Raw genomic sequence first — 27,514 nt, forward strand, 5'->3', positions numbered from 1 at the left:
GAATCTAGAAGTTAAAAGCTGTTTGAAAAGGAAAAACACATACACCCACGTGTGCTTCGGAGTGGGAATCCTTCCCGTACAAAATGGGGCTAGCATGTGTGTGCGCTAAAATGACCCACAATCCAGAGCCCGAAAGGTGCAGGGAAAAAAAGGAAATTATTGGAAAGAATTTCACCCAACGACAACAGGGTGAGGAAGAAGGAAGTAACAGGGTGGTTGTTAACAAAATCTACCAGACGATAACTTTGCATTACAGCCGTACACAACACAGAGGAAAATCGGTACCGAGCCGTGTACGTTCCTCGTGCACGTTAAACACTTACTCTCCGGCTCCGGGTAGGAAGGAGCAACTAGGATTCACTTTTATTCGTGTGTTCGTATATCCGTACATGTGTGGAAGAAGAAAAAAGGGCCCTCCGGCCGGAAAACCGGAGTGCAAACTCTGGACACATATTAGGCGTTGGAAACACACAAATGTGAATGGGTAAAACGAAAATTGATCGCGATGGGGCTTTGGGGCAAATCTTCTACGTCCGGTTGGGATGTTTGGGATGTTTGCTCCCTACCCCCCTTACGGAAAGCTATTAGCTTTGGTTAGACGCAGTGAGCAAGATTTCCCATTTTACAAAAGAAAGGAATAATCAAATAAAACCGGAACAAAGATTCGATTTGAACAAGGATTAATCACATAAAAGCTTTAACTCTAAATTTTATCATTTTTTTTTTCTTGCTCCCCCCAATACGTTCTTTATTCCAGAACAGAAATTTTAACAACAACTGTAAATGTTTTCGGTTAGCCCGTTTGGAATTTTAATTAACGATAGCGACTCGTTGAAAACCCTTTCGATAATTTCAAGGCAAATAATGTATTTCTTTTTTTCAATTTACTAAACCACTCAATGCGCTCCCCAATCAACGCCCATCGCAATTGTATAGCTTCGGCACACAGCACAAACAGGCCCTTACAGGGCATTGAACAACCGAGATCATTACAGATCTATCTAGCGCTGATATCAATGCTGCCTCCTCGATGAGCTGCAGTGGGCCACAAACTAAACAATGGTGAAAAACCCCCGATGTGACGTCCTCTACGCCCTTTCGTATCATTTGATCACCATCTTTCGTGCGTCGCATTTCTTTCCGGTTTTAGCGCAAAACCAGGTTGGCGCGATGGTCGCACACAATGGTCACTACTCGCCCGTCGATTCGATCACATTCATCTCACCCCTTTCACCGCGCACACACACACACACACACACGGTATGGTACGTCATCACACCACGTACACAAAATGGGAAATTGCAAACGCAACCGATAAGGAAAGGACACGGTCAAACCAAAGCGGGCGGACTGTGCGAGTTTTTCCGCAAACGAAGAGACGGGTTGGGTCGGGGCCCTTATGATTGTTTGACCATCATCAAATCATAGTCAACGGAAAAGGTCGCTACATACAATAGTCAGGCCAACCCCCCTTACATACGCCGTAACGGGTTGGATCATTGGGTAGGTTTGATTTATTATGATAAGGAGAACAAAGGCTGTATGGGGTGGAATGAAAATAGTTTCCAGCAAGATGAAGAGTGGAGTGTTGCCCCTGCAATGCTGCTTCCTGTGTCCAGCCTCCAATAATGGTACGATTCTTTCATCGCCTCTCACAACAAGCAGGGGGGGAAAAAATACCCACCTTCGCGAAAATACCAACCCAAACACCACACTCATAACTCATGGCCCCCGTCAGTAGATAGAAAGCAGTAGTACAACAACGAGTAGAAGAATAGAAGAGCTTAGGAGGAGTCCCTTTTTTTCGTACTGCCCCCAACCCCAGTTAACAGGTCAGATTTAGAGCCGTCTCATCTCGAACCTTCAAAACCGAGGGGGGGTTTTTTGTTGGTTTATTGTCTGTTAGCCCCAAACAATAAGGATCCAGGATCCAAGGGGGTACACCTATAAAGCGTCCACCATAGCAATTCGATGGAGGGATCATCGTCACCAAACCCTTCGGTGGAGATGCGAACAGAAAGATAACGTACGACGGCAAAGGGCTCCAAAACGGACCCGTAGGTGTAAAATAATCGAACATTGATTCGCCACACAATGAGATGGGGGGCTGCTTGCAAGGGAGCTGTCGGGTGTGAAGTGTGATAAGCGAAGACAGCCACTGTAAGGGAAAGGTTTCGGTTACATTCGGTAAGATAACAACAATAAACGAAGGAGCAGCATATATGTGGCGATCGTAAGTTTATTTCGAGCACGTCACCCAGCCGTTCAGCCGTTCGGCGTGTGGCCGAAGAACGTGGGAGTAAAAACCAATTTTCCAATTGGATATTCTTTTTTTTTATTTGCTTCCTCCATTGGTGGAAAATTTTCAATTATGAAAAACTCTAGTGGAAGTGGGTGTGTGTAAAAAGTCAAGCATCCCCAGTTTTATCCGCGCCTGGGACAACTGTGCTCCTGGTTAAAAGGTCCTGCATCGATACCGAATGCATCCGATGATGCATAACGGGGATGCTGATGGGGAGGGTGAAGCGTAGGGCAACACAGAAACAGGCTTTCAATTACACTTAATCCGATCCGACGAGTGGAATTGAAAGAGCTTCCACCTGAACATGAGAGATATAGCCAACAGAGCAGCCCCGGGTGTGGATGTCTGGCTGCGTATGTTGGACGATGTACGGCCGACGATCGAGGGATTTGATGAATTTCGGAAAGAAACGTTTCAGACGGATTACGGCACTCGGGATACAACGCAGCACAGCTGCTGAGGTTTTACCTTTTTCGACTCACTGCCTTGTATGTGTGTGTCCGGGTGGTCTACCGTATATACGAAGGATTATTATCTAAAGCACTTCCTCCCAACCCAAAGAGGAAGAGCTTATGCTGTTCAATAAACCAACGGACGGTACGTCCTCCCCCTTCGGATGGCAACTTTTCACCAATCATGTACGAAGTTTTCCCGCACATTACCGATGCTTTCTCGTTCGGCTGCAGCAGCAGTAGCCAATGCATTTGGCCGACGATTCGAAACGAATGTGCAATTAATCGATATTTTACGATTTATGTCTAAAAACGGGTCTCTCAAACCGTTCGCTTCACTTACCGGGAACGCCTCGCACATGTCGACATCGGCGAAGGAACCGCCGGTGGCACCACCACCGAACGGTGTCTGCTGCAGCTGCTCCTCGTTGCAGTTGATCAGCTCCGCCAGGAACGGTGGCCGGGGTGGCGGTGGCACGAGAAACTCCGGGGGAGGCCCCGGCCCCCCACACTCATTGCCACACTCTAGGTCGGGATCCAACATTTCCCACATGTAACGCCACTACAAGCGCCGCTGTGTGGCCGGACGTGGTGGTGGTGCTTTCCTACACACCACCCTCCCTCTTTCGAACACTTCCTTTCCCCTCCCCTCTTCCACCTTGCTTCTCCTTCTCCTCTTCCTCCTCCACCCAGCTACAGCTTCTTCCTTTCCCGATTCACACCCTTCCACATCAACCCCCGTTTCACGTGCACTTTCACACTTTCACACACACACGAATAAAACCAAACAAACATGCACACACACACTGACCACCTTTCTAGCACCGCACGTGCGACATTGAAACACTCACACGCCGGGGGGACAACCCGGAAGGAATTGAAGCGCCACTCACTCACGCTTTTCACCATTTACACAACACTGTTGCCCCATGGAAAATCTGGCATGAAATGCAATCGCCCTGCAAATATATGCAACACCTGGGCGATCACGCACACGCAACACTTAACACTGGCGGGGCGTCGAGATGACCAGGACGAGGGGACGAAACGGACGTCTATGTTGGGTTTGCGATCATAAATCTGTAACGAGAAGAGAGTGGAGGAGAGAGATTTAATACAAAAAGCAAATAAGAAAAAAAACCATTCAGCTTACTGCTAATATACTCGTCAAAATCAAGGAATTGAGAAAAACCTCATTAAAACTTGCGCGTTGCCTAGACTATTGAGAGCAAGCGCTGCTACCTCCGCCCCCCTCGGAACCGACACTCGGGGCAGCACCGTAGTATTTTAATTAATTATTAAAACTTTTTAATTTGTTCACAATTAGTCAGCAGAACGTTAGGCGAAGAAAAACGACACCGAACAAACAAGGCCGAACGCCGATCCAGTGCTGCAGTTTTAACCAACAAGTGTAAACGCGCCGTCGTGGGTGACGCGGCGACGTGCTTCGAGACTTTCAAGGTTTTCTACCCGGGGATCTGATCCTGCTGCTCAAGGTGTGGTTTATTTTTTATTTTGTGCTATCGGTTCGAAAAGCTCAACCACTTGATATGGCGCGCTTCTCATAAACGTCAGATGGCGATCTTCACGGGGCGGAAATTAAAACCATCGTCCCGTGCAAGACACTGTCGCCGGGGACACTGGACACTTTGCCTTTGCTGTGCCACCAGTGGCCCTTGGCTCGCTTGGTTTGCTTCCGGTTCTAGCGGCCACACCGTCGTCCAGGGTGGGTTTGTGCCGCGAACCGTGAACCCTCGTCACAGCGCATCAAAACAGCCACAGACATTACACCTTCCCAAGATGGCCGCACTCACTTACACTAAGGCGGGTTTTGCTGTCGGGACTAAGAGAAAGACGAAGGACAGCGGAACGATGGTTGGTGTAACGTTGCCAAGACACCGGGAAGGAAGGAAACCCGATGGAGGAATCCCGGTGGGTCTCGCCGTCTAAGGCTTCAACACGAAAAACCGCCACAAGCGATTAATTACTTCATCGTGATAATTGGAAATTTTATGGCTTAATTAAGCTTTGTACTTTGCTGATCGATGAATCCGGGCAAGCGGACGGGGGTGTTGTGATGCCACCAACCACCCTACGAAAGCAGATGAGATGATGATTTGGCTTGGTTTCATAATTCTCGCATCACTGGGAACGTTAGCCGCAGCGCCAAAAACCGCTGATCATTGATACTGGGGAGGTTACGAGCCGCATATGAAACCCTCTGTCTGGGCTTCCCATTTTGATTACTCGATCAAGATAATTTTAAACGTTTTATAAACAAAGCTAAAGCAATGGGAACCAGCTCTCCTGGAAGCACCATACTTTGAAGCATCTTTCGGACACAGCTGAGTAAATGCAGGGTTCGTCTGTGTTGTACGACATTACAAAAAAGTTTTTTCTCCAATAATATCACGAAATAGCCAGCGATTGGAACAACAATTTCCTTTCAACGCTGCTTTCTTCTGTCAAGTAAATAACAAAACAAAACAAACGACACGCACAGGAAGAAAAACTCCTGCGATCATCACGCAGCACAGAAATCCTTCTATAAAACCGTAATCAGAGCGTGATAAAAATAAATCATATGATAATCCCTTAAAATTGATGATTTAGCAGATTGCAGGAATGGAGGAGAGAGTCGAACCCGCGCGCGCGTTTGCTTGATGCCTCTCGTTTGTTCGTTTATTTATTTATTTAAGATTTTTTTTTTTTTCGTGTTGCCACCACCACGGGGGCTTCATCTCGTCAGCTATCGGGATATTCATATAGACATTCTCGACCTCCCAATTTTGCAGGAAAAGTTCACACAGATGGATATTCCGGTGGATCGTTTTTTATTTTCCTTCCAATGCGGCGCCGGGGAGAAAAAAGCGTTTATCATTTGTTTTTCCACTTTTCCGCCCGGTCTTTCGACGGTCTCGCGCGTTCCAAAAGCCGACGACATGGAGTGGTTTGTTTGTGCGCGCGTTCCATTCGCGCTAAATTCTTATCGCGCCCCGAACAGGACGACACACAAAAACCGCGAGAGATGAGCTTCTCCCTTTTTTCCATGGTGGGGGAGGAGGTGGTGGTGATGATGAAGATTTTCGCGTGACCCACTTCTTACCCGGAGTCTGTGCGTGTGTGTGTGTCTTGGTGTGTCATTTTTTTCCGCTTTGAGGGCACAAAAACAAATCATCGCGCTCGGGTATCGCGCGCGCAACCCGGATGATGACGATAGTGGTTCTGCTGAATCAGTGGCAACACACAAACGAACGACGAACATTACTCCCACTCCCCCGAGCATCGCGACGCTATAAGCGCTTAAATCAACCCAAGCTCTAAGCACCACGGCCATCACTGACCCCTGCTGCTTCTGTCACACCGTTGACTTTTGATCCGGGCACTTCCGCGGGAAAGAGAGCAGCACACCATCACACGGAGACCGGAAATCCAAACAAAATTAATTTTTCAATTAAACATGACGAGTGGGTGGAGGGGGGAAGGGGGAGTGGATTTTGTTTTTTTTTGTTTCCCCCCCCACACCATTCCCGATTGCTGCAGAATTCCAAGGAGCACAAGAAATGTGTCCACAACGAGAGATATTAAAACAGGATTTTGCCGAATCAGGAACTCTTGGATGATGATGCCCGTTGTCCAGGGCGATACGAAACGACGGGTTAATAAACAGTTGATGGGTGGCGTTAGGTAAGAATATACCGGAGAGATTGTTATATCCTTTGCCGACTAAATAAAAAAAAAACCAGAAACTACAAATGTCTCTTGCGTGATGAGTTGGTGACGTATGAAATTGCCGTTGTGGTTCCACACTCTCTTGGCATTGTGATGGTGGTGACAAAATTCTCGAAACATCGAGCATATTTTTGTTTTTTGTTGCACCATCAACCAATATCACATCACACACTGCAAATAAACTGTGGTCCAAACGATGGGCGCAATCTAACCTAACTTTACGCCAAGTTCTGGAGCAACTCCACACCTCGGCGAAACAAAGCAACAACACAAAAAAAAATGGTCCATAAACAGAAACTGGCTGTACACAGACACGGTTTTGCGATTGTGGTACGCGGTGTGGTCCCTTCGGGGCAAATTCCAAGGGCCCGAAAGTAGCGATATTCTGGCGATGTGCAGACGCCCTTCCCGTCACACACCTTTTACTGAGCGCTTCAGTCCTACATTGGAAAGCCAGCGAAATGGTTCTGCAGGAGTTTTCGTTTATCCGCACGTTGGCATGCAACTCACGTTTCACGTACCGGGTGCGGGTGAGAGGGCCGCCGCCTCCTCACTCCCTTTTCCCATCCCACTTTCTTCCGCATATCACCCAAAAACGGATGGTTTTCAGTTTGCTGCTGCTCTTGTTGTGTGTCCTGGTCCTGTGCCGTCTTTTCCTCTCGTACCACCGTGTGTAGCAATAGAATCAAACGGAGGTGAAAAAAATAAGTTAACCGGTCTCTTAACTCACCCCCCTCGGCCAACCAGTTCCACAACCTCACCACCCCCCACCCAAGAACGCCAGCAAGGATCAGCTCACACACGATGATGAGTAGACTCTGATGGGCGATAAAAGCCAGCGAGAGCGAAATAAATATTCACTGATATGTTGTTGTGTTCCGGGTTTTTATGTGTTGTGTGGTGGCGGTTCCAACATTCACCCACATTGACGGAGGGGGTTGGAAAAAGCAACTTATGAAGCAGATCGATACTTCCATTTCCACCTTTTCTTCTGTTGCGGATCGATATTTTTAGGACCCGGCGGGGTGTTCGGAACTCCAAGAGTTGGTTTGTCGGTGCGCATCCATAAAGTGCCAAAAGTTAAGAACGTGTCGATTGGAGTGGATTATTCGATTATGATCGATAAGCAAGAATGGTAGAATCACGCGTAGAATGAGGAGGATTTCGCCAGTGATTTTGCTCTTTTCGTTTTCTGCCCTTCACCGTTATCACATTGCTTACTGGCAAATAAAAAATCGGAACTTCGTCAGGTGATTCATGTGAACCGGAAGGGATAATAAATAAAGGTACAGCTGATGAAATGAGCAGCCGTGCGACATTTGAGCTTTAAAGAAATTTTTACCCGAAAAATAAATAATTCCCTTCGATTCACGTGTTTAGTTTTAATTCTATTTTTAGAACACACCACACAATTATTACGAAATTTATGCAAAAAAAATGTAAAGCACGTAACAAAATACATCCCATTTCGCCAATGGAAGCTGTACCTCCTACGCGCAATCCACGTGTGTCCACGGGGATATCCGTTATTTTTTCCCAGCGCTATAAACGGCCCCTTCCACGCTAGCGATAACTTCATCAGCATCAACTGTCACGTTTTTCGCAGAGACAACAACATGTACATGTGCGAATTTGAGCCCGCGTGCAACATAAATCAGCAATTGGAAACAATCCCTAGAACGGCGTACGCGCGCGCGCCCGTGATTGGTAAACATCGCCCATCATTTGCCACTTCGAAATCAACTCCAAGCACACACACACACACACACACACACACACACACTCGCAAAGTGTGGAGTGGAAAACAAAAACAACCAAGGGGGGGAGCCGTTGTACCAATCCCACCAACATCATCATCATCAACGCGAATGCGTTTTCCGAATCGTTTGATGGAACGCAATTGGAAACCTATCGCGATGAAAAACCGCACTGAAAATATCTGGATATCTTCCCAGTGATACCCGATCCAACCCCCCTGCACAATCCTTGTACAGCCAAAACAAAAGCAGAAAAAGCACAAAACCGAGCTAGAATTGGATTTCCGGGCATCAGATTCCAGGCAAATTTCAGCTGTCAATCGCGTATCCTGATGACGACGGTGACGACAATGGGCTTTTCCACCGGAGCTGGAATTTCCCGGTGAGTGTGTGTGTTGGTTTCGGAGGGCTGCTGCGGGGATGAGAAAACGTGCCACGTACACAAGCCCGACGGACTGGCACGAAACATGCCAAACCGCGCCGCTGTTAGCCCAGAACCGGGACAATGAAGCCACCACCCGTGCCGTACCGTGGGCAGTATTGGCAGGGGCTAGATGGAAATTTATGCTGCGGCAGCGTATTTCGGCAAGGTGGTTCCGTTTTTCCTCCTGTTATCGGACGGTGCCACAACAACAACACGCGCACCTGTATTATTCCGTACGGTTTCGACGTCGTACAACACGCACGGGTGTGTTACGCATATAGCGCAGTTTCTAGATTCGTCCCCATTCCAACGGAGCTCTCAGGTATGCGACTGACGCATAGTAAGCACTTCGTTTAGCAAGCGATAGGGGGGGCCTTCGAAACGGAGGATCGAGAGGATGACGCACCAGAGAGCCGTAACGACTGCGGTTATGGCAACGCAACATATCAGGCACGCTATTTTTCTGCTGCGGGAGGAGAAAATGGAATACAGTAACTTTTCGCCGGGAAGCCAATCTGGGGCTTTACCCAAATGAGGAAAATCTTCATGAAGAAATATGGCGTTGAAAAAGTAAAAAAAAAACGCATACACACACACACACACATACAGATACACCCCACAGTGGTCAAGGATGCAAATGCGTAGTGTGGGAAAGCGAATGATCAGCTCTGCAGATTCATCCTTCCCAAAATAGGTTGCGCTTTCTAGGCTGGGAGTAAACTGTGAGCCTATTATCCCACCTGTTTATAACAACCAGCACACACCCGCACGCATTCTGGCAGGAATTTTTCGTCCATCTGGCGTAGACCTTTTGCACACACGAAAACACGCAACTACCGAATTGTTGTCTCAAGCAGCAGGAACACGATAGCGTGCAGACACGGGGAGTTTATCGGACGCGTATCATCGAACTCGTTCAATACCAGGGCGTACGCAAGCATTTTCCCTATTTGCGAGGAATTTTCCAAACATCAGCCAATATGGCCAAAAAGCCGAACCACCCTGTTGTTTTGGGGGGACGGAAATGTACACTTTGACCGATATGCGAGCAGCATAGCATTCCATTGCTTCCGAACAAAACATGTTTCCCATGCGTCGTACACTAACTATCTAGTGGATGCCTTTTGTACAATGTCGCTTTTTTTTGGGGCATGCTTCTACTCTTCTGATTTTAGTCCTTCTTAACACCTCTGGAAGGGATGATTTTTTCCACAAGGTCACACGCATACGAGCGTATAATAATAACAAAAAAAGATAAGGGAAGAGAATGACAAAAACCTCCATAACGCGTTCCGCGCTACGTCACCCAAATATGGGGTGACGCTCACACGCTGACTTTTGTCAATGAAATAGTTGAAAAATTCCGTCCACATCAGTTTCGTGGTTTTGGACAACTCCACTAAATCTAGTATTTGCCGTTTTGTTCAATAATTTTATCAGTTTTTTTTTTACATATTTTTCGTTAGTTTTTAACGGATCCCAAATGCGACAAATGTACTGCGTTTTTTTTTTTTCTTTGATATCAATTCTGGTTTTTGTTGGCAAAGACTTGGTTTTGGACAACTAATATTTGATAATCATTTCATAGAATATTTTTATTTTAATTATTGCAGTGTTTTTAAACTTTAAAAATTCAACTACAATCCTTGTCCCAACAACATTGTCGATAAGTATATAATTTTGCTCCGTTTATGCATTTGTTGCAGATAAATGACATTTTGGACCCGCAAACAATTATTTCGCTGGATGCCAAAGAAAGTGGCAGTGGCTATGTATGTGATAATGATTTTCTATAATTGTAAGAGCATGTTTTAACACAGGATGCCAAATTCGCAACCAATATTGCCTGTTATCTTTATTCACAATATAAATATTCACAAGAGCATTTTTCTCTTACACACAAATGATGCCAGCACTTTCTATTAAACACATTTTCTCCATTCAAAATGATTAACGAAATGGACAGCTAGAATTTCCGTCTCGGGAAATACGATGGAAAATTTCCTCCAACACGTAAAGAGCAAGGAAAATTAATGAATACCATGCGTACTAGTGGCAGGTGACTTGTGGGGAGGGCAAGCCCGCATATAAAATGGATAAATAAAATCGTTACAGCCAGAATTAAAAGACACTGCCGCGGGAGGGGGCGGTTTCGCCTCTAGTGACGAGGCCTTTTCCCATCCAACAACTGGATGCTGCTTTATACGTTTGATGAAAATTAATGGACGTTTCTTGAAGCATTTTCACTTAATAATTTTACGGCTGGTTGGGGAGGGTGGGGAGGGAATTTTCCGATGGATGCGCGCGTACACAGGCCTTTTGCCGGAGCAAAAGAAAAATGAATCGGCAGCGCGTGCTGGTGGGCAATACAGTGCAAACAGAGCGCTATTAAATACACAAAAATAGGAATGGGGAAAAAATATTACTTAAAAGGTGAAAAATTGAGCTGACTTTATATGTAGTTAGAATGAAGCATTCTTAACAGCGGAAGTGAGCCGCGAGTGAAAACTTCACCGGTGACCCCCCTCTGAGGGTATGTGTGTTGTGTGTTGTGTGTGTGTTGAACATTTAGAGGTATGTAAATTGTGTTTCCCGGGGATTCTGTAACACCACCACCTAAACCTTCAAAAGCCCAGTCCTCCGCTCCCCCCCCCCCCCCCCTCTCCCCCCGGCTCCCTGATCCACACAATCACATCCGCTGATAATGCGAACTTGTAAGAGCAGCATGTTAATAGCAGCTGTAAACACGCCCGTCTGTGTCCATATACGCACACAATGGATCCACCCAACTCCCACCACCCCCACCTCCCCTCTACAGCGACCGATACAAAAAACAGTGCCGAAAAATCCCACATTCACACATTGTCGGCTTTTCGCTTGCTTTTTTTTTGTTGTTGTTGTTGTAATGCTATTTATGCTGCTCTACTACATCCCCCCACTCACAGTGTTTTGTCGAATCAACACCTAGGGAGTGGAGGAGGGTTTTGGGACAGCGGACAGAAAAGGGAAGTATTTAACTGAACACGAAAAATGCATTTAAATCGAGTGTACAATCCGCCTGCGTGTGTGTGTGAGTACGCCCTGGAAAAGTTCACGCGTGTTGTCGCGTAATTGCTCCACACAGTGTCACCACAGCAGGTTCGGGAGACCCGGAAGGATGGGGATTTGGAACAGACAGGTGACAAGTGTCTTGGAGGGGGCGCGTGAAAAGAGGGTACATTCTGGTGGACAAAACATTTACAAATGACGATGGTTCGCGATGCGATCGGTTGTGGAGGATTAGGGAGGGTAGTGGTGGTGGTGGTGGGATGAAGGACACTTAACAGGATCCAACCGTGGCAACAACACCATACGGAGGAGGGGGTGGTTGCGAACCCAAAAATACCTGTTGGAACTGGATCAGCATGTTGGCGGTTGGCGCGTTGGTATGCCAAGCTACGGCCAAGCTCGGATATATCGGGGGTAGTTCTCGTTGCATTACAACACCCCTCCCTCTCTCACACACCCTTTATACGAGGCTTTTCTCCACACATCCTCGGACCATTATATGATGCGGATGCGTACAACAAACCTGCCCCAACAAAGGGAAAAGCTAAGGTGAATGGGGAGGTTAGTAGGATATATGGTGGGAGGGGATGAACGAGTTCACTTGATTGCAGGGGACAAAGCTTTCTAGTTCGAGCATGAACAACCATGGTTACATGACGGGGGCTAACTCTCTTTTCCAATGAAACCCCAATTAATCGATCTATGTGTGTGTACGTGCTTTTGTGCAAGTGACTTGTTCTGGGACAAGGCAATATATAGGGACACTTCGTTGCACTGCACAACACAAAGCGTGCATTGTGTGTACCTTTTTTAAAAATAACGAGCAAACAACAATATACTAAACATAGAATTTTAGTCTACCCTTATCGCCCGTTAGGGGTGGTTTTTGCAAAATTCCCCTCGGGTTGTAAAACGGGACACGCACGAACATGATAAATGAATGTTTGTCTAAAGCACTCCTGCTGTCGGCACAATGGGGATCGCTCCCAACATCCCCCCCCCCCCCCCCCCCCCTCTTCCCCGCCCTTCCGCTTCACATGCACACATTTTCCATTTATCATCGGAACAACTTCATTTCCAATCAATGCACTGTTTATGCAATCATTTCGATTGTTCTAGTGCTCAGGTTACATTAAATGGCCACTCGTTGCCGCCCCGTACCAGCAGCCAACACGGCAAAAAGGCAGGACCTTCCCATTCGAAATATGAATCAGTCCCCGGTGGAACGGATTCCCCAACTTGTCCTCCTGCTTGGTTCACCGCAAGTAACATCTCTCTATTATTTCTGGTGTACCAAAGCAAATTGCGAACCCCAAACAAAACTGTCAGAGCAAAAACCAACCAACCCATTCCGCTTCTGCAGGAAATTCCCCATACCCATGCCGAAGGAAACATCAAACTTTCCCAATCGATTAAAAATAACCAAACCGAACCATACAGCTGCAATAATTGATGCTTTACGATAGTTGGGAAGGATGGGGGGCAACAAAAAAAAATCCCAATGGCCCACGACCACCACCGGCAGCAGGGAAAGGAAGGAAGGAAGAAACTGATGAGAAACTTTCCCGCAATGAATTCATTTCCAGTGTGCATGGAAGGAAAAGTCCCAACCACGCCACAATGTAAGGTGTGTGTGTGTTCAACTACCCCCACGGTGGGGTTCATACATGCACGGCGGTTACACGGCGAGGAGATGAAAGTTTTCAAATTACTGCTGAATTATTAGTATCGGAATTGTTTGGTTGGCCCAATGCAAACAAGGGGAAAGGATGACTTGCACTGCAACATGGTTGTTATTTTGGGAATGTGGAAAGTAAACCCTGAAATTGAGTTTCCAAAGTTTGCCGGGTTTTTTTTATTTCCTGCACCAAATCTGGCACAATTTTAGCCGGTAGAATTTAGATTTAGTAGCAAGTTGTATTTATTCAAACAAAAATCTACGATTCAATTTTACTGCAGAGTTCAATAGTTATGGTTTATTTTTTTTTTTTTGTACATTCTTAGACGCTCCTATCGTTCCATGAAAGCTCGCCATGAGAGGAGTTCCTTTGGAGACACATCTCCAACACAGAAAAATCAAACTTTATTCTGCAAGCTTTTAATCCTCGCTCATCGCTTAATGCGACTAAAGCGTTGGCTTACTTTGCTAAGTGAATTGTGTTCGGTTCCGGTGCGATAATAAAGCACAGCACGGTGGACACCGGTCGTAGGGGTTGTGTGGTGGAAAAAACGGTCCACGCAACAGCCAACACACACACACACACCTTACCAACCCATCTATCGAACGTTCTATGTGTCATCGTCATTGTCGACTTAAATTGGATTTGAAGCTCACCGAGATCAAGCAAAGTCCACGGTGGTCAAGCTGGAATATGCTGAAATCCACAATGCTTCCCCCATACTAGGGGCGAATTCTGCGCGAGGTAACAACCGAGCAATAAAGACAATGGGCAAAGGATTAATAAGGTTGGCTTACGGTTCCGCTCGGATTTGGTTTCGCTCGATAAGTCCTGAACAAACCTTTCGGTTGGCTTCGTTCGACACACACACTCACACTCGCATCGTTGGTGGTGATGGCATTCGAAACCGCAGGATTTCTGGAAAATCAATTAAATCCTGCAACCCGGTTCGCATCCGGTCAACGATGAGAAGCCATGGTCTTCGGGTAAGGATAACATACCGTGCTGAAACACCGATGTGGTAGCGTCCATTCTCCTCTTAACAGACTCCTCCTTCTCCCCACACAACTCTCACAGGACACAACCTGGAAATGCCAGAATGAGTCACACGGCAAAACAGTTTGCCACGAAAACCCCACAAGAACCTGAGGTGCAAAAGGACGTGCGGGCTGCAGCTGGAGGTCGACACGGTCGGCCAGTGGAGACAGTGAACCAATGCAAAACGGCACACTGAAGGCGATAGTCCCGTCGGGAAATCCCTCTCCGGTGCGTATCGTATCGTTCTCACCGAGATCGAGTGTTTGTGCTTGGGGATGCTGGCTGCTCACACACAAAGATGTGCCGCCGCAGCCGGGAAGCACATGGTACGAGAGACATTCGACGCTAATGGCCAGCGCCATTACTGTGGACATCGTGTACGCCACACAGTGCGACAGCGCAAACACAAACCACAAACATACGGTGGAAGCATCTTGGCACAGAAAAACGTAAAGAGATTTCTTCAACTATTTGGCTTAAGCAAACACACACACACACCGTTTACCTTTCGTTTGGTGGTTGGTGGGTAAGACGACCGCGGCACGCTGACGCCGGTGTTTTCGGTTTTCATTAGCATCGCAGGGAGTAGTAGCCGCCAGACCCATGGCGGGCGAGAGAGGGGTGGAAAACGAATCGCTCAAAAATCAACAATTTTCTGGACGAATTGTTCCGGATGAGGCGCCCTCCAAAAAAAAAAAAACCCCACAAGGAACAAAAGTATGTGCTAGAAGAAACAGGGAACCCACATTGACACATCGAGGTTCGAGTGACGTTGGGGCGAGTTGTTGCACCGCGGTGAAGAAGAGCTAATGGTCTTGGGGTGGGTTTTAGTTTGGAAAGCGCAAGATGCATTCAGTAATGTGGGGGGGGTTTCACGTACCGGAATTCATGCTGTGTGCACCGTCCGTAAAGTAAATACAATTAATGCTTCTCCCGACGCTCCATGCAGCGCTAATAATGGACGAGATGCTGGGGTTAATGGCAGCGAGTCTCTTTGCTTGTTTGTTCATCCTGCTCTTCGGGTTAAGAGCGCACATCACTTTTCTTTTTTACACACACACACAGAGAAACACATCGGAAAATGCATTGGTAAAGAGGGCCAAAGTTCAAAAGTAAATAGGAACTTACTAACCTGTTTCAGGAAGATGTAACAAAACCGTTCTGTTAATTTAAGACATTAGAAAGACTGTGTGCGTAGATCGTGAAAATTAATTTGTGATTAGTTTGGGAAAATGCTTCCCTTTTATCCGTTGTTCAAAGTTGCATGTTCAAGGTGGAACGAGATCCAATGGGTTGACGGACGTCCAGACGGAGAACCTCCACAAACATCATGCCCACCAAAAAAAAAAGTACTATGTCCTCCACTCCACTCCAAATTGGGAAGGATAGACATCTCGGAGAGGTAAGTTCGCGCCGTCATGCTAATTATGGTTGGCTGTTTCCACACGCCCAAGATACCAGCGAGCGCTTGGGTTTCCCTTTTCGGACAATGCGGAACTTAAGCGATCCTTTCTTAGGGCCATCCAGCTGTCCAACTTACGGAAGAGATAGCAGAAAAAAAACGTAATGTTCCAAACCAGGGACTGTAAGTGTTTCCAGTATTGGACACGGTGTGGTCCCCCTACTTCACTCCGGTTTGGGGCCAGAGGAGGTACTGATTTAAATGGAAGCAGCTTATTACCGTGTCCGTTTGCTACGTCCGGCGAGTTTGCATACTCCGAAGAGTCTAGCCGAAAGAGGAGGCGCATTATACGTATTACTCTCCAGAAGACTTATAAATATTGCAAGACATAGTCACCAAGCGGCTACTACTAGCACCGCCGCCGCTTAGGGCAAAAGCGAGTGCTGTACAAAAACCCCGCCTCTAGGATGACCCACGACATCCCTCCTCCCGCTTCTGCTTAGCTGAATTTTTCATAATAATCCGTACATATTTTATGATAAACTAGACGCTCGGTAACAACTCTTGTGTGCAGTTGGACACAACCGGGAAGCCCAAAAATGGTCTTTCCGGACGAAAGAATCCAGGGATGAACCATTTAGGTGTTGCCGGCTAGCCCCGGCTACGATATGGTGTACATGGGCCTGGGCACGGCCAGGTCTAAGTTTCCGGGATGCTCCTCTTCGGCAGCAGCGGAGAAGCAGAAGAAAATTGGTACTGCATAAAAACGAGCAAAATATGATATGCTTCTTCCATCTTCCATTTATGGCACACCAGAGGGCAGCAGTCAGACGGATTTATACAGCGGATATATACCCATCCGCTCCGTGCCACACACTTGGCCACACTTGGACGGTTAGGGAGGATCTTTTGGAGTGTGAGCCCGATTTGTTCTCCCTTTTCACGGCGTTGGCAAGGAAAGATGGAAATATTTAACAAAAAAAAAACACACACACACACACATGCAACGAGAAATAGAGAGGCAAACACGACTGACCAGCACACCAGTGTATGTTCCAACAAGGACCCCGTGGGCGATAACTTCGGATGGTGGATTTGCTCTATGGAAATGGCGATAGGAAGACAGAGAGAAAGGGCCAGAATGTGTGTGTGTGTGTGTGTGGTATAAAAATTGCACAACCAGAAGAAAGAAAAACAAAAGAATGAGCAATAAAGGTGAAATTTATATTTGCTCTTCTGTAATGGGCCACCCGCCGCATATTTGCGGAATATGGAATCAAGGAAGAAGTGCACGGGAGGCCCCTTTGGTTTATCGGACAACGAACCCAAAACCACACTACGGAGATCCTCATGCCTCACCTTTGGTGGGACGGGGAAAACAGGGCCACTTCTTTGCGCTAGATATATGCGAGTGTGTATGGATGTGTGTGTGTAAGTGCCCTTTTTCTGTGTCTAGTGTAAAGATCCAGTGCGCCAAAGTAGCATAAGATTCAAGGTATCAAAAAGAGAAATTTCTTCTGTCGGCATTGCGGCAACACCCGGCAAGTGGAGCGCGTCCGAGGATGCGGCGAGGCTTTAGGGCCCTATTGTGTAAACCCAGCCTGGACCCCGCCAGATAGTGTACGGTGGTGGTCCGCGAGAAGGTATCAAATGCACGAAGGACGACAGGAAAATTATTTCCTTCTTACCGGTGCTGAATTATTTACTATCAAACTCTATCTCGCCCCGACTAACGATGGGATTTTGCAGAGTAATAGGGCATCCGGCACTGCAATCCCCATCCCCATAGATACCCACAGCTCGCATAGCGTGTATAGGGTAAGGTCGTACCCCTATTCAATGGTAAGATAAAAAAAAATTCTGAATGCTCAATTCGGAACTGACCGGCCACAGTTGGTTATGGATATGGCAAACGATATGCTTGCTGGAATGGACCACCCATTCTCCGGGATAGCGGACAACGCTATTACACACGGGTGGTACACCGCGCGCAGCAGACCACTAGAGCAACTAGAGCTTCAAGTTCAACACTATGCGCGCGGACGTACGACAGGAACTTCTTGCGAAACCTCCCGAAACTGGAACCATCCGACACGTCCAAAAGAACAAAGCGCTCATACTTCTTATGGGCTTGGACGTTACAATGAAGCGCAAGACGCGACCAGGGCCCTGGAATGTCTCGTTGGTGTCCCTCGGGACACGGGAGCACCTAGAATGGAAGCGATATCTTAAAAAAAACGAACTCGCTGCTGACACTCAACTTAACACCCAGTAGTGCCCGGGTGGGGGGGAAGAGGCACAACGGGACAACCTCGACCAGCCTCTGCCTGTCACCGCTTACGGGGAGCGAGAGCAAGATATCACCATTTTTGGATCTTGCTTGCGTTCACACCCCTCACAACCCAAGAATTGGCATTGATTAATGCCGAATCGTTGCTGCCGGTGTTTGTGGTGCCAGCATCCCGAACCCATTGGGGACCAATCGGGTGTGATAATATGCACAGATACTGCACACTGCCTGCTTCGTGCACCGGGTGTGAGAACATGGTCAAACTCTGTCAGATTTGGGAGTGTTGTGCCCCACAAGCAGAAATGCGCTTGCTTAGAGTACGTCACAAACATCAAGGCTTTGTGAACTCTTCCCATCTCTCTACGTTGCGCGCAAGACAAGACTCCGGGAGACGCGTCGTTTCTGCTCGCCCGGTGCACAATGCTGTCGCATCCAAATCGCGCTCCGTCCCACAAAACATGGCGCAAAGACGTTGGGGTCCGCCGAAAGGTGCGATAATGACACCTGGAATAATGGCGTAATTTTTCTCTCCTTCCGCTGTTGCTTTTTAATGAGCGCTTAAGATTGGCCAGACCCCGTGCTCCATCCCAACTCCAACCCCTGCTGATTGCCCCCTCCCTGCGCCCCCAGGGGGAGGGGGTGTGCGGGTTTGACAGGAAGTGGTTACCTTACTAGGTACAAAACCCACTCCGCCGTAGGCCACACTATTGCGCTTATCCCAACAGTGGCCGCGAAGTCGCAACTCCGCACCCCCCACAACCTCCCGCCCTTCTGGTGGAGCATTTTTCTTTTTGCTCTGCCACCATCACCGCAATTATGACTTTGTTTATGCATCGTCTCGCACATCCTCCACACCAGCCGCCTCGCAATTCTTCCCGAGGTGCGATTCGGTGTGAAGGATTGCTACTCCATTTTTGTTCTCGAAAGTCGCGCAATGGCATCAGACACACTATGCCCCCCCGGGGATGCGATTGCCGTGCGCCTGGACCCAGCAGGACGGTGTGCGCATTAGCTCGTGTACTCGGCAGCCGAGGCAATCCATCGTGCGGATGACCACCTCCGGTGCGACAAGATGCTGCCGCGTTTTGCTACTTCTTCGCTGCGCAGTGCTATGGCGTTAACAACTGGGCATCCACCGGGATGGTGTTGCGTCGGGCAAAAGGTACGCACAAATGTTTCACAACAGAAGTATCGCCCGATAGGTAGTGCATTTACATTCCCGGGTGTGTTGAAGTTGAAGTTCCAATTTGTTAAGGAAGGAATTATTTTTTTATCAAATCCACTTTTCAGGATGCACACACACGCAGACATCCAATTGAAGAAGAGCAACATTGAAATAACATCATAGCGGGAGAGTCTCAATATTTCAAGTCTCCTATCTAAACCGTGCCGTGTATGTTTCTCATCTCAAACGCAGCTAAGTCGGCGCTGTATAGCAACCGGCATCTGTTGCGCTGTTATCCAGCCAACAACTTCATCCACCGAACAGTGACTCATTGGCTCATGAGTCAACCACGTACCACGCGCCCCGATACGGCCAGCCAATTTTGGGATCATTAAGCTAAAAATATCCAAACATAAAACAACCGCAACTCCCACCACACATCAATGGTGGTGTGCTCTTCTTACTATCTACTGGATTGCGTGTTTTTTCTTCCTTGCAATGATATGGCCTCGTCCGGGATGCCCGGTTGAAGTGGTTAGAAAAACTCACCCAATATCCAACGATAACGCTGCTTCACTACGACACTCGAACTTCAAAAAAACTCAAAAAGCCGCGCTATCAAAACACAAGCAATGCATCGTTTCGGGCAAGTCAAAAAGCTGACGAAAACGGCATCGCTCATCAACCCAGTGCAAGCGGGGGAAGTGTCTTGAGAGCATCCGATGCTACTCCCATTCGTTAAATCCAATTTTAACTGCATCCACTTATGAGGTTGTTTCGGATGATTGCGTGGCGGAAAGCGCGGGATGCTACCGGCTGTGTGTGATACCTTCGCGCTACGGTGTACGTAATGGTGATGAAGGAACAATGGCATCGCCGTCACCGGCAAAGGAAAATTAAGTGAATTCCAAAACCCTTTGAAGTCTTATCACCAAAAAGCAGCTCTAAACGAGCGGAGAGCCCATGTGGATATCAGCACCGAAAAATACCGACGACGCAAACATTTTAATCCCGCACCATTGGCGATGGATAGCCCCGGAGTGCCTGCCGAATTCTTCCCCAGCAAGATGTCCCGAGAGCTACCCGAAAGTGGTCCGTGGCAAGGGTTCTCTCGCGAGGTTAGATTTTAACGCGCCCGTTTGTTAGATAAAGCGATTACACATACTCCAACAGCTCATCCGTCCAATTAGGAGTCAATCTTTTTCACGTAGGAATTAGTTCTGAGAAGCCGTTTTACCGTGGTGTGGTTGTCCCGCAGCCGGGAATGATTAAGACGCACACGAGAATAATGAGCGTCATATAGGAAAACCGGACTGAGCGACTGATAAGAGCCAACAAAGAGAAGAAATCTCACCAAAAACAACATAAAAGACACAAGATTAACACAGCAGCAGCAGCAGCAGCACGATCTAGACACAAAAAAATGCCCATAAAACAACACACCTAAAAATCTAAACCAAAAGCAGGTAGATGGAAAATACGGTAGAACCAAACATATAACAAAACAAAAAAAGAACAGATCCCAAACAGTACACCCATTAAGAACTGAACGCGACCGAAATGGCCACGAGCGTCGAAGCGAATGAAGTAATCTAAGAAAATGAGGCAAAAACTACACCCCAAAAACCCAACACGATCCGCCGGGAAACGCGGTGGGGTTTCAAAGATCCAGTTCTGCTGCTTTGCTTTATAGGTTTGTCTTAAATGTCTTAATTGGAGGGAAGCCACGATCTCTTTCCGCGGTAATGATCAGTTGGGACCCCGCTAGCCCTTGGTGTTGTATTATGCCGTGTTATGCTTTTGATTCGTTCGAATCGGAAGGATGAAGGATTGGAGTTCTCAGATTTGTGGAGATACCTACTCGCTATCTCATGCAGCACACGCGTGCGCGCGCAGACGTCTAAATGTAGCAGCTTTTTTTTCACGTGATTTAAAAATCTCAACTATAGCTGCGAATCAGATGCAAACAACTTCTGGCGATTCGAAAGGCATTGGAACGGCGGAAAGGGGCTCCAAGCTGTATGATAATAGTATTCCCATCAAACGGGATCATCACGATTTATTGAAAGGCACCCACTATTATATCCAGTGCTCTGGTGATTGGTGAAGAAAGGCACGGACCATTCGAGAGGAACCTCCGAATGGCGGAATGAAAAGCACAGCTACGTGATCTTGAGTTTACCCTTACTGTATCCCACTGTACTGCCAAGGATAGCTTTTCATCCAGTGCGCGTCCAATGGTTTCGTGCCCAAGAAGTGCCCATTGTCCAGCGAGCGCCGCCGTCCCATTCCCGATCAATAAGGCAAAAGGAAAGCAAAATGCACATGCTTTGAGGGAGATTATTTTTCGTACAAACAACATAATCCACCTTATCCGCAAGCTTCTGAACAAAGCAGCGGAAAGTTGGTCGGTTGTGCACAGAATGGTTCGATTATTTGCTTTCTGCATTCTGGAAGTTTAGCTGACTTTTCGCACCGCCACAACTGAACCACTCTCTCTCTCTCAGGCTGGAGCGCATCAGCTAAAGATCCTGATCGGAAGAAACGGAACCGCCGCTAGAGAGTAGCCGCCGGCCGGTTATTCTGAGCTCGCTTCCGGGTCGCTGAACACACATAACTCGACGCGCGCCCCGAAGATGAACGATCTTCCGGGGGAGGAGTACGAGGCGCGAGTGCCGAAAAAGTTTCAACCTCACAACAAAAGTCGAACACGCTATGCTTGAGAGGAATTTTAAAACATTCTACGCTGCGTTCGATTTATGTTTGCTGTTAGGCGCGGGTGCGCGGCAAAGAAGGAAGTGGAGTGAGAAAAGGCGCGCGCGCGTGCCCAACGAGGTGGAAAACGCAGCGCGGAACTTTCGAACGCTTTTCCCGCGCCGTTCGAGTTTTATGACCGTGCGCTGCCTTCAATCGAACTGTCTCTTTAAATTTACCTTCCCGACCGTGTGCCATCATCATCTTTGGCATCGACGTCGGGTGCTGTGTGGTGCAAGGTGCGTGTGCTGGTTCGGGAGTTTTCCGCGCGAATAGCGAATCTGTATTTTTCCGCACGGCAAAACAGTGACGGTTGGAAAATGCTTCACCATCGACGGGGGTAAGACGAATTGCTTTTCCTTCCAGCCGATTTCTTTCCATTTTGGCGGCGGTGAGGGTTTGGCTTGGGCTGAAAGTTTTGCCACAAGCGTGGGTCGGTTTGAATCGGGAAAATGCAAAGGAAAACCCACGCTTGGTGATGGCGCGGAGAAAGGTGGGTTTAGTTTAGCAGAGAGAAAAGAACGTGTTTGCATTATTGATTGGTTGTTTCGCGTTTCCGTTTGCGTTTAGCCGAAGGCTGCAAAGGTTTGGAGCAGAAGGAGGGCGGTGATTCCCGCGCGTTCCACAGGACCTTAATGCAATCGCTCGTTCCGTCTCCATTTCCTACGCTGGGGGAGAAAAAAAAAGCACGCAAGTGGTTCGTCATGTCATGGCATTCATCCCAGCACACGCGAAATGGTACACGAGAGTCGGAAAATACACTTATCTACCCGTAATCAAAACGATGCTTATGATGATAATGATTATGATGATGATGATGATCGGCATTGCGCCAATGGCACACACACCTTGCTGGGAAGCTTCATCATTATTCCGATTATTGTTATGATGATCAATGCTATCACATTGCGGCATCGAGAGATAGAGAGAGAGGGCGATTCGTGAAAATGTTTTCCGCTTTTCACACATTGGATTGAATTTTTCGGTGCCCTTCCCCCTACGGCCGTGGGGTGGGAGTTTGGTGGGTGTCTGAATCTGAATGAACAGTTTTGATAGCGGATGCGGAACGAAGCGGAACGCACGCTGATTCACCTGCTTCAAGGACTATTGATGATTGAATTACGAAAATATACAGCGAGCGCGATTGCTGTTTGTTTTGCTCCAAACAGAGGAGAAATAAAACAGCAGGGCATGAAATAGGCAAATTTCCTCGAAGCTCGGTTCGCCGAGTTCGAGTGTGTGAACAAGTGGAGTGAAACATGTTTTCTTTTCAGGGAAACAATACAAACGGCGGCGCGTCAATCGGGGGATTTATTTTTAACCGAAAGCGAAACCCATTTTTCTATTACCACACGCGGTGGTTTCCTCAATATCAATCCTTTTTGGACTATTTTGGCAAACGTTGGAATGGAGCTCCTGTTTTCGAGAGCAGATTGAAGGAGTGCTACAGCATACCCCAAGGTAGACCAAAAAGCATGTGCGCCCTCCAAAAATCTGCCCATAACCATAACGCATACGAGTTTTAATTCCTGGAAATCGACGTCAAACAAGACTGTATGTGAAGAACGAGAATAGACAGACCACACCACATGCCAATTTCGTTCAAGAGATTTCTGATACGCACACGAGGCCCTAACACGACTTCGGCTACTCGCCAAGCATCACCGTAGCAACGCACTCCAATAGCCAGCAATGCAAAAACAGATGGAGAAATAAACATACGCAGACCCATACACAGTGCGCTAAAAAAAATCGCATCAAAATCCATTTTAGCCGACGATTTTCCAAGAAGGTATGCGCCTGTTTGTCTGACCCATCGACGAGCGCATTGTGTGTTTACGGTTTATTGGAGGCATCTCCACTAACAGCGGAGATAAGGGAGTTTAGGAATAGATTCACAATTCCTTCTAAAAAAAAACGGAGAAGAATTGAATTCTGGGAAGAATCTCCGGAACATCGGAACACTGGGTCGGATGTCGGAAAAGGACCCTTCGGCCCAAGGACGATAAAAAAAGAAGCGCAACGTTCCAGAATTATCTTGCTCTTGCAGATGAATGAGCGTGCAAAATATAGCCGCCGTCCACTTGAAATTCCCTACGGGGGTTTTTCAATTTTGCCGGAATAAACGTGAATTTCCTCAGATGGTCTAAAACTGTTTCTATCGTCTCTTTGTACAGCGACGCTGGAACACACTTTACTTACAACAACATGTAAATAAGTTACTGTAAAATGTTACCATGGAGTCATTCTCTGAACATTAAAACATATCTTCATTCCAAAGCAACAAGCAGGGAAGAACAAGGAAGATTACTTCATTTTCGTTGGAACTTCTTCTGGTGGACGGACCAGAGACCAGAGCACCATAAATCAGTGCCTGCAGGAATTAATGGAGACCTTTCTCCTTGACATTGACGATGACTTTTGTAATGTGCCGACCCGGGCCCTGGTTGTCTCAAAGCTGGTACTACGTACCACGTTGGTGCCCTTTCTTCTTTCAAATACGCGGGGCCTCGTTATTAAACCTCCAACCCGAGCTACACACCTTTGCACTGCAGCTTGCCATCAATTACTCGGGATGAAACCCAAACGACAACCAAACCAGGGCCAGACCAGGGCCGATATGTCCCGACGTCGTCTGCTCCATTTAACTCTGGTCAACCCCTAGCGCGCTACTATCTCTTCTGCTGTACCCGTACAAAGGATGCATCTTTTCTCAAAAGGATATTCGATTCGAACACAATCGAAAAGGTGCTCTCTCTCTCTCTGCCAGGGCTACCTTTCGCCTAAACTGCTTGCACTCGGAAGCCTTATATTTTCAAAAGGGCACAAACAAAGCAGCAGGCAAGACCACATGAAAAAAGAAGCCCAACGACAAATCTAAAATGGACATGGAAGGGATGTACCAGAGTTAAAAAAAAACCTTCTCCAGGGCGCGTTTGTGTACTTGCCTTTCTACTCGATTTGTTCCATTTCGCCTCGAATCGGGTTCGATTTCTTCGGGTTACAATAACGAAATTTGGGACAGAGTACAAAATAAAAATAAAAGCCCAACAACACCACCACCTCTTTCCGCCAAATCCCCATTTCCAATTCTAATAAGTCATTTCTTCGTCGCCTTGGTAACGGTGGGCCGCGTTTTCAATATTTCCTCCTGTTTGAACACGCAGGACTTTACTTTACACAACCCCCCCTACCACGTGTTTTCCCTTGCGCACCCCTCTCCGCACATTGTTGTCGCCTGCTGGGTTTTTTGGAAATTGGCCCGAAAATTGGCATTAATTAAATTGCCGAAAAGCCCTTTTAGCAACGCACACCACCCTTGTTGTTCCCTTTGGATCTTTTCTGTTCCCTGAAGAAAAATCCCTGGAAATATGCCGCATACCTTAAAAGGGACAGAAGGTCCAGGCGCAAAAGAGTACCGGTAGTTGGACACTTAACCAACAGCAAAAAAAAACCAACGCTCTTGTGAACTGTCAACCCAACGGGGGGAGTAAAGCGAGCGAAAAAAAAATGAATATTCATGATCGATTTACTTGGTCTCCCACCCGGTGTGTGTGCGTTTCAAGCGTTCCGACCGATTGGGGATCGAACGAAATGGGAGGAGAGTTGTCCGAGTAGTTTGTAGTTACTCTGGCTCGACCTGGCATGTACCTGGTACTAAGTTTTTTGTTGTTGCTGTGGCTGTTTTATTTTCCACCACTCAACGAGCATTCTAACACACTTCGCACCGATTTGGATCGGAGTTCGGAGTCTTCGAGAGGACACTCGAACTCGGGGTACCTTCAACACGGTACGGCTCCGTTCGGAAAGAAAAAAATAAAAACACAGGCCAAAGAGAGAAAGATTTTTGATGAACTTGACCTGTTAAGTTGTCAACCTGCGGTACAACACAACACACTCTTGTCAGCGGAAACTCCCGCTGGGCTGGACCGCTGTTTGCAGCAAAGGGTTGGGGTGGTTGGTCCAGGATGACAAAAAAAAACTCCCCAGATTCATTCGTTACCGTCGAAATGAAGCAATTGCAGCAGGCCTGGGTTCCATCAGCTCACAAGTGGGGGGGACACACACGCTCTTCACAACAAAACTGTCGCAACAAATAATTTATACAATTATATCCAGCTCGGTAGACAACCGGTTATCTGACACCGGATTGTCAGATGGTCGTCGACGTGTGGAAGAGCAGGTTTAAAGCCAAGTAATGAACGCTCTCCTTAAAATGATCGATCGATCGGAGGGCGAACGTGATGGCATTCCAGAATTTAGTAAATTAATGTTCTGTGTTGCTTGCTTCTCGCGGTTGGCTTAAATTTGGAGGGACACATATGTGTTCTTTCATACAGCGAATTGCTGAAAAACATAACCAAAAAAGGGAATTTTCCGGATGTTTCCAACTAGAGGTTTAACGGTTGTGAAATGTAAAAATCAACAAAAACCCAGCGAACGAAAACTAGCGTTTCTCCATTTTTCTCTTCTCGGTCGGAAACTCCCAAAAGATTTCTTCTCCCGAAACAACTCGTCCACCACAACTCCACACACAACAATGAAAGTACAATAGACGATGCAAATGAACATCTTATTGTTTGATTAATCAAGCCCGAAACCTCTTCCAGCGGAGCCTTATTTCGGGTCCATCACCTAATTTACTACCGTAAGCAGCAAATGCAATCAGCAAAACAAATGATTCCACATGGAGACGGCCACTCGGGGGTGGTGTGCAAGTACCGTAAGGAGTCGGTCTGTTTGCCCAGCCTCACCCCTCCGCATATCACCGAAACCGGCCACAAAATTGCCGATCACCAAGCAAATGACCACCTACTCCGTCCGTCTTCTTCTCCAGCAGACCACGTTGGTTCGCTTGATCGGAGAACTGTGCGGGAGTGCGCACGAGAAGATGATATTGGGTATATTGGTACCCATAATTAGCCCCATTTGCTCGCACACTACTCACTTGCTGCTGCTCGTTCACCGCGCTTCACTCCCATAGTCCGGGTCCGGGTGCGTCGTCGTACCGATGTCGAATCCGGACCGCTTTCATGCTACTACTACGACGCGTTGCGATGCGGCTCCTGTGCCGGAGAAGGAGAGCAAGAAAGAAAAAAAAAAGCACAGAGAAATAATTAGACGAAAAAGTGTTTGCCACCCATTAGAAATCTTGTTGCTCACTCGAATTGATGAGGATCCGTTTCCTCGTTTATGCTAATGCAAACTGGTTGCCAAGTTGCCTGGCATAACATACATACATACACCGGAGTGTCGACTGCGGGGATGATCCCAAAAGTACGGAGCGGAGCAACAGAAAAAAAAGGTGTCGACAGGGTAACCTCTTCCTCTTCCCCCGGGGGCATCATTCACCCTTCAACAACACCGGCAGCAAGCGAGAGAGAAAAAAAACAACCACTCCATCCCTGCTCTTACACACGGAAATGTGATCGGAAAATTTAAGGCGCTCCCCATATAGGTGCTATTGTAGA

At 47.3% G+C, this 27,514-nt stretch overlaps 1 protein-coding gene across 1 annotated transcript in view; it reads right to left on the bottom strand.

Moving 5' to 3' along the window:
- The window catches only part of LOC128297397 (hornerin), an 88,758-nt gene extending 85,388 nt beyond the window's left edge, over nt 1-3,370 (bottom strand). The window contains exon 1 of the mRNA XM_053033028.1: nt 3,098-3,370. Coding sequence (XP_052888988.1) covers nt 3,098-3,307 — 210 coding nt within the window. The 5' untranslated portion in view covers nt 3,308-3,370. The remainder of the gene's footprint in view (nt 1-3,097) is intronic.
- Between the last annotated feature and the right edge of the window lie 24,144 nt (nt 3,371-27,514).

Source organism: Anopheles moucheti, chromosome 2 (assembly GCF_943734755.1).
Source record: "Anopheles moucheti chromosome 2, idAnoMoucSN_F20_07, whole genome shotgun sequence".
NCBI classification, from domain to species: domain Eukaryota; kingdom Metazoa; phylum Arthropoda; class Insecta; order Diptera; family Culicidae; genus Anopheles; species Anopheles moucheti.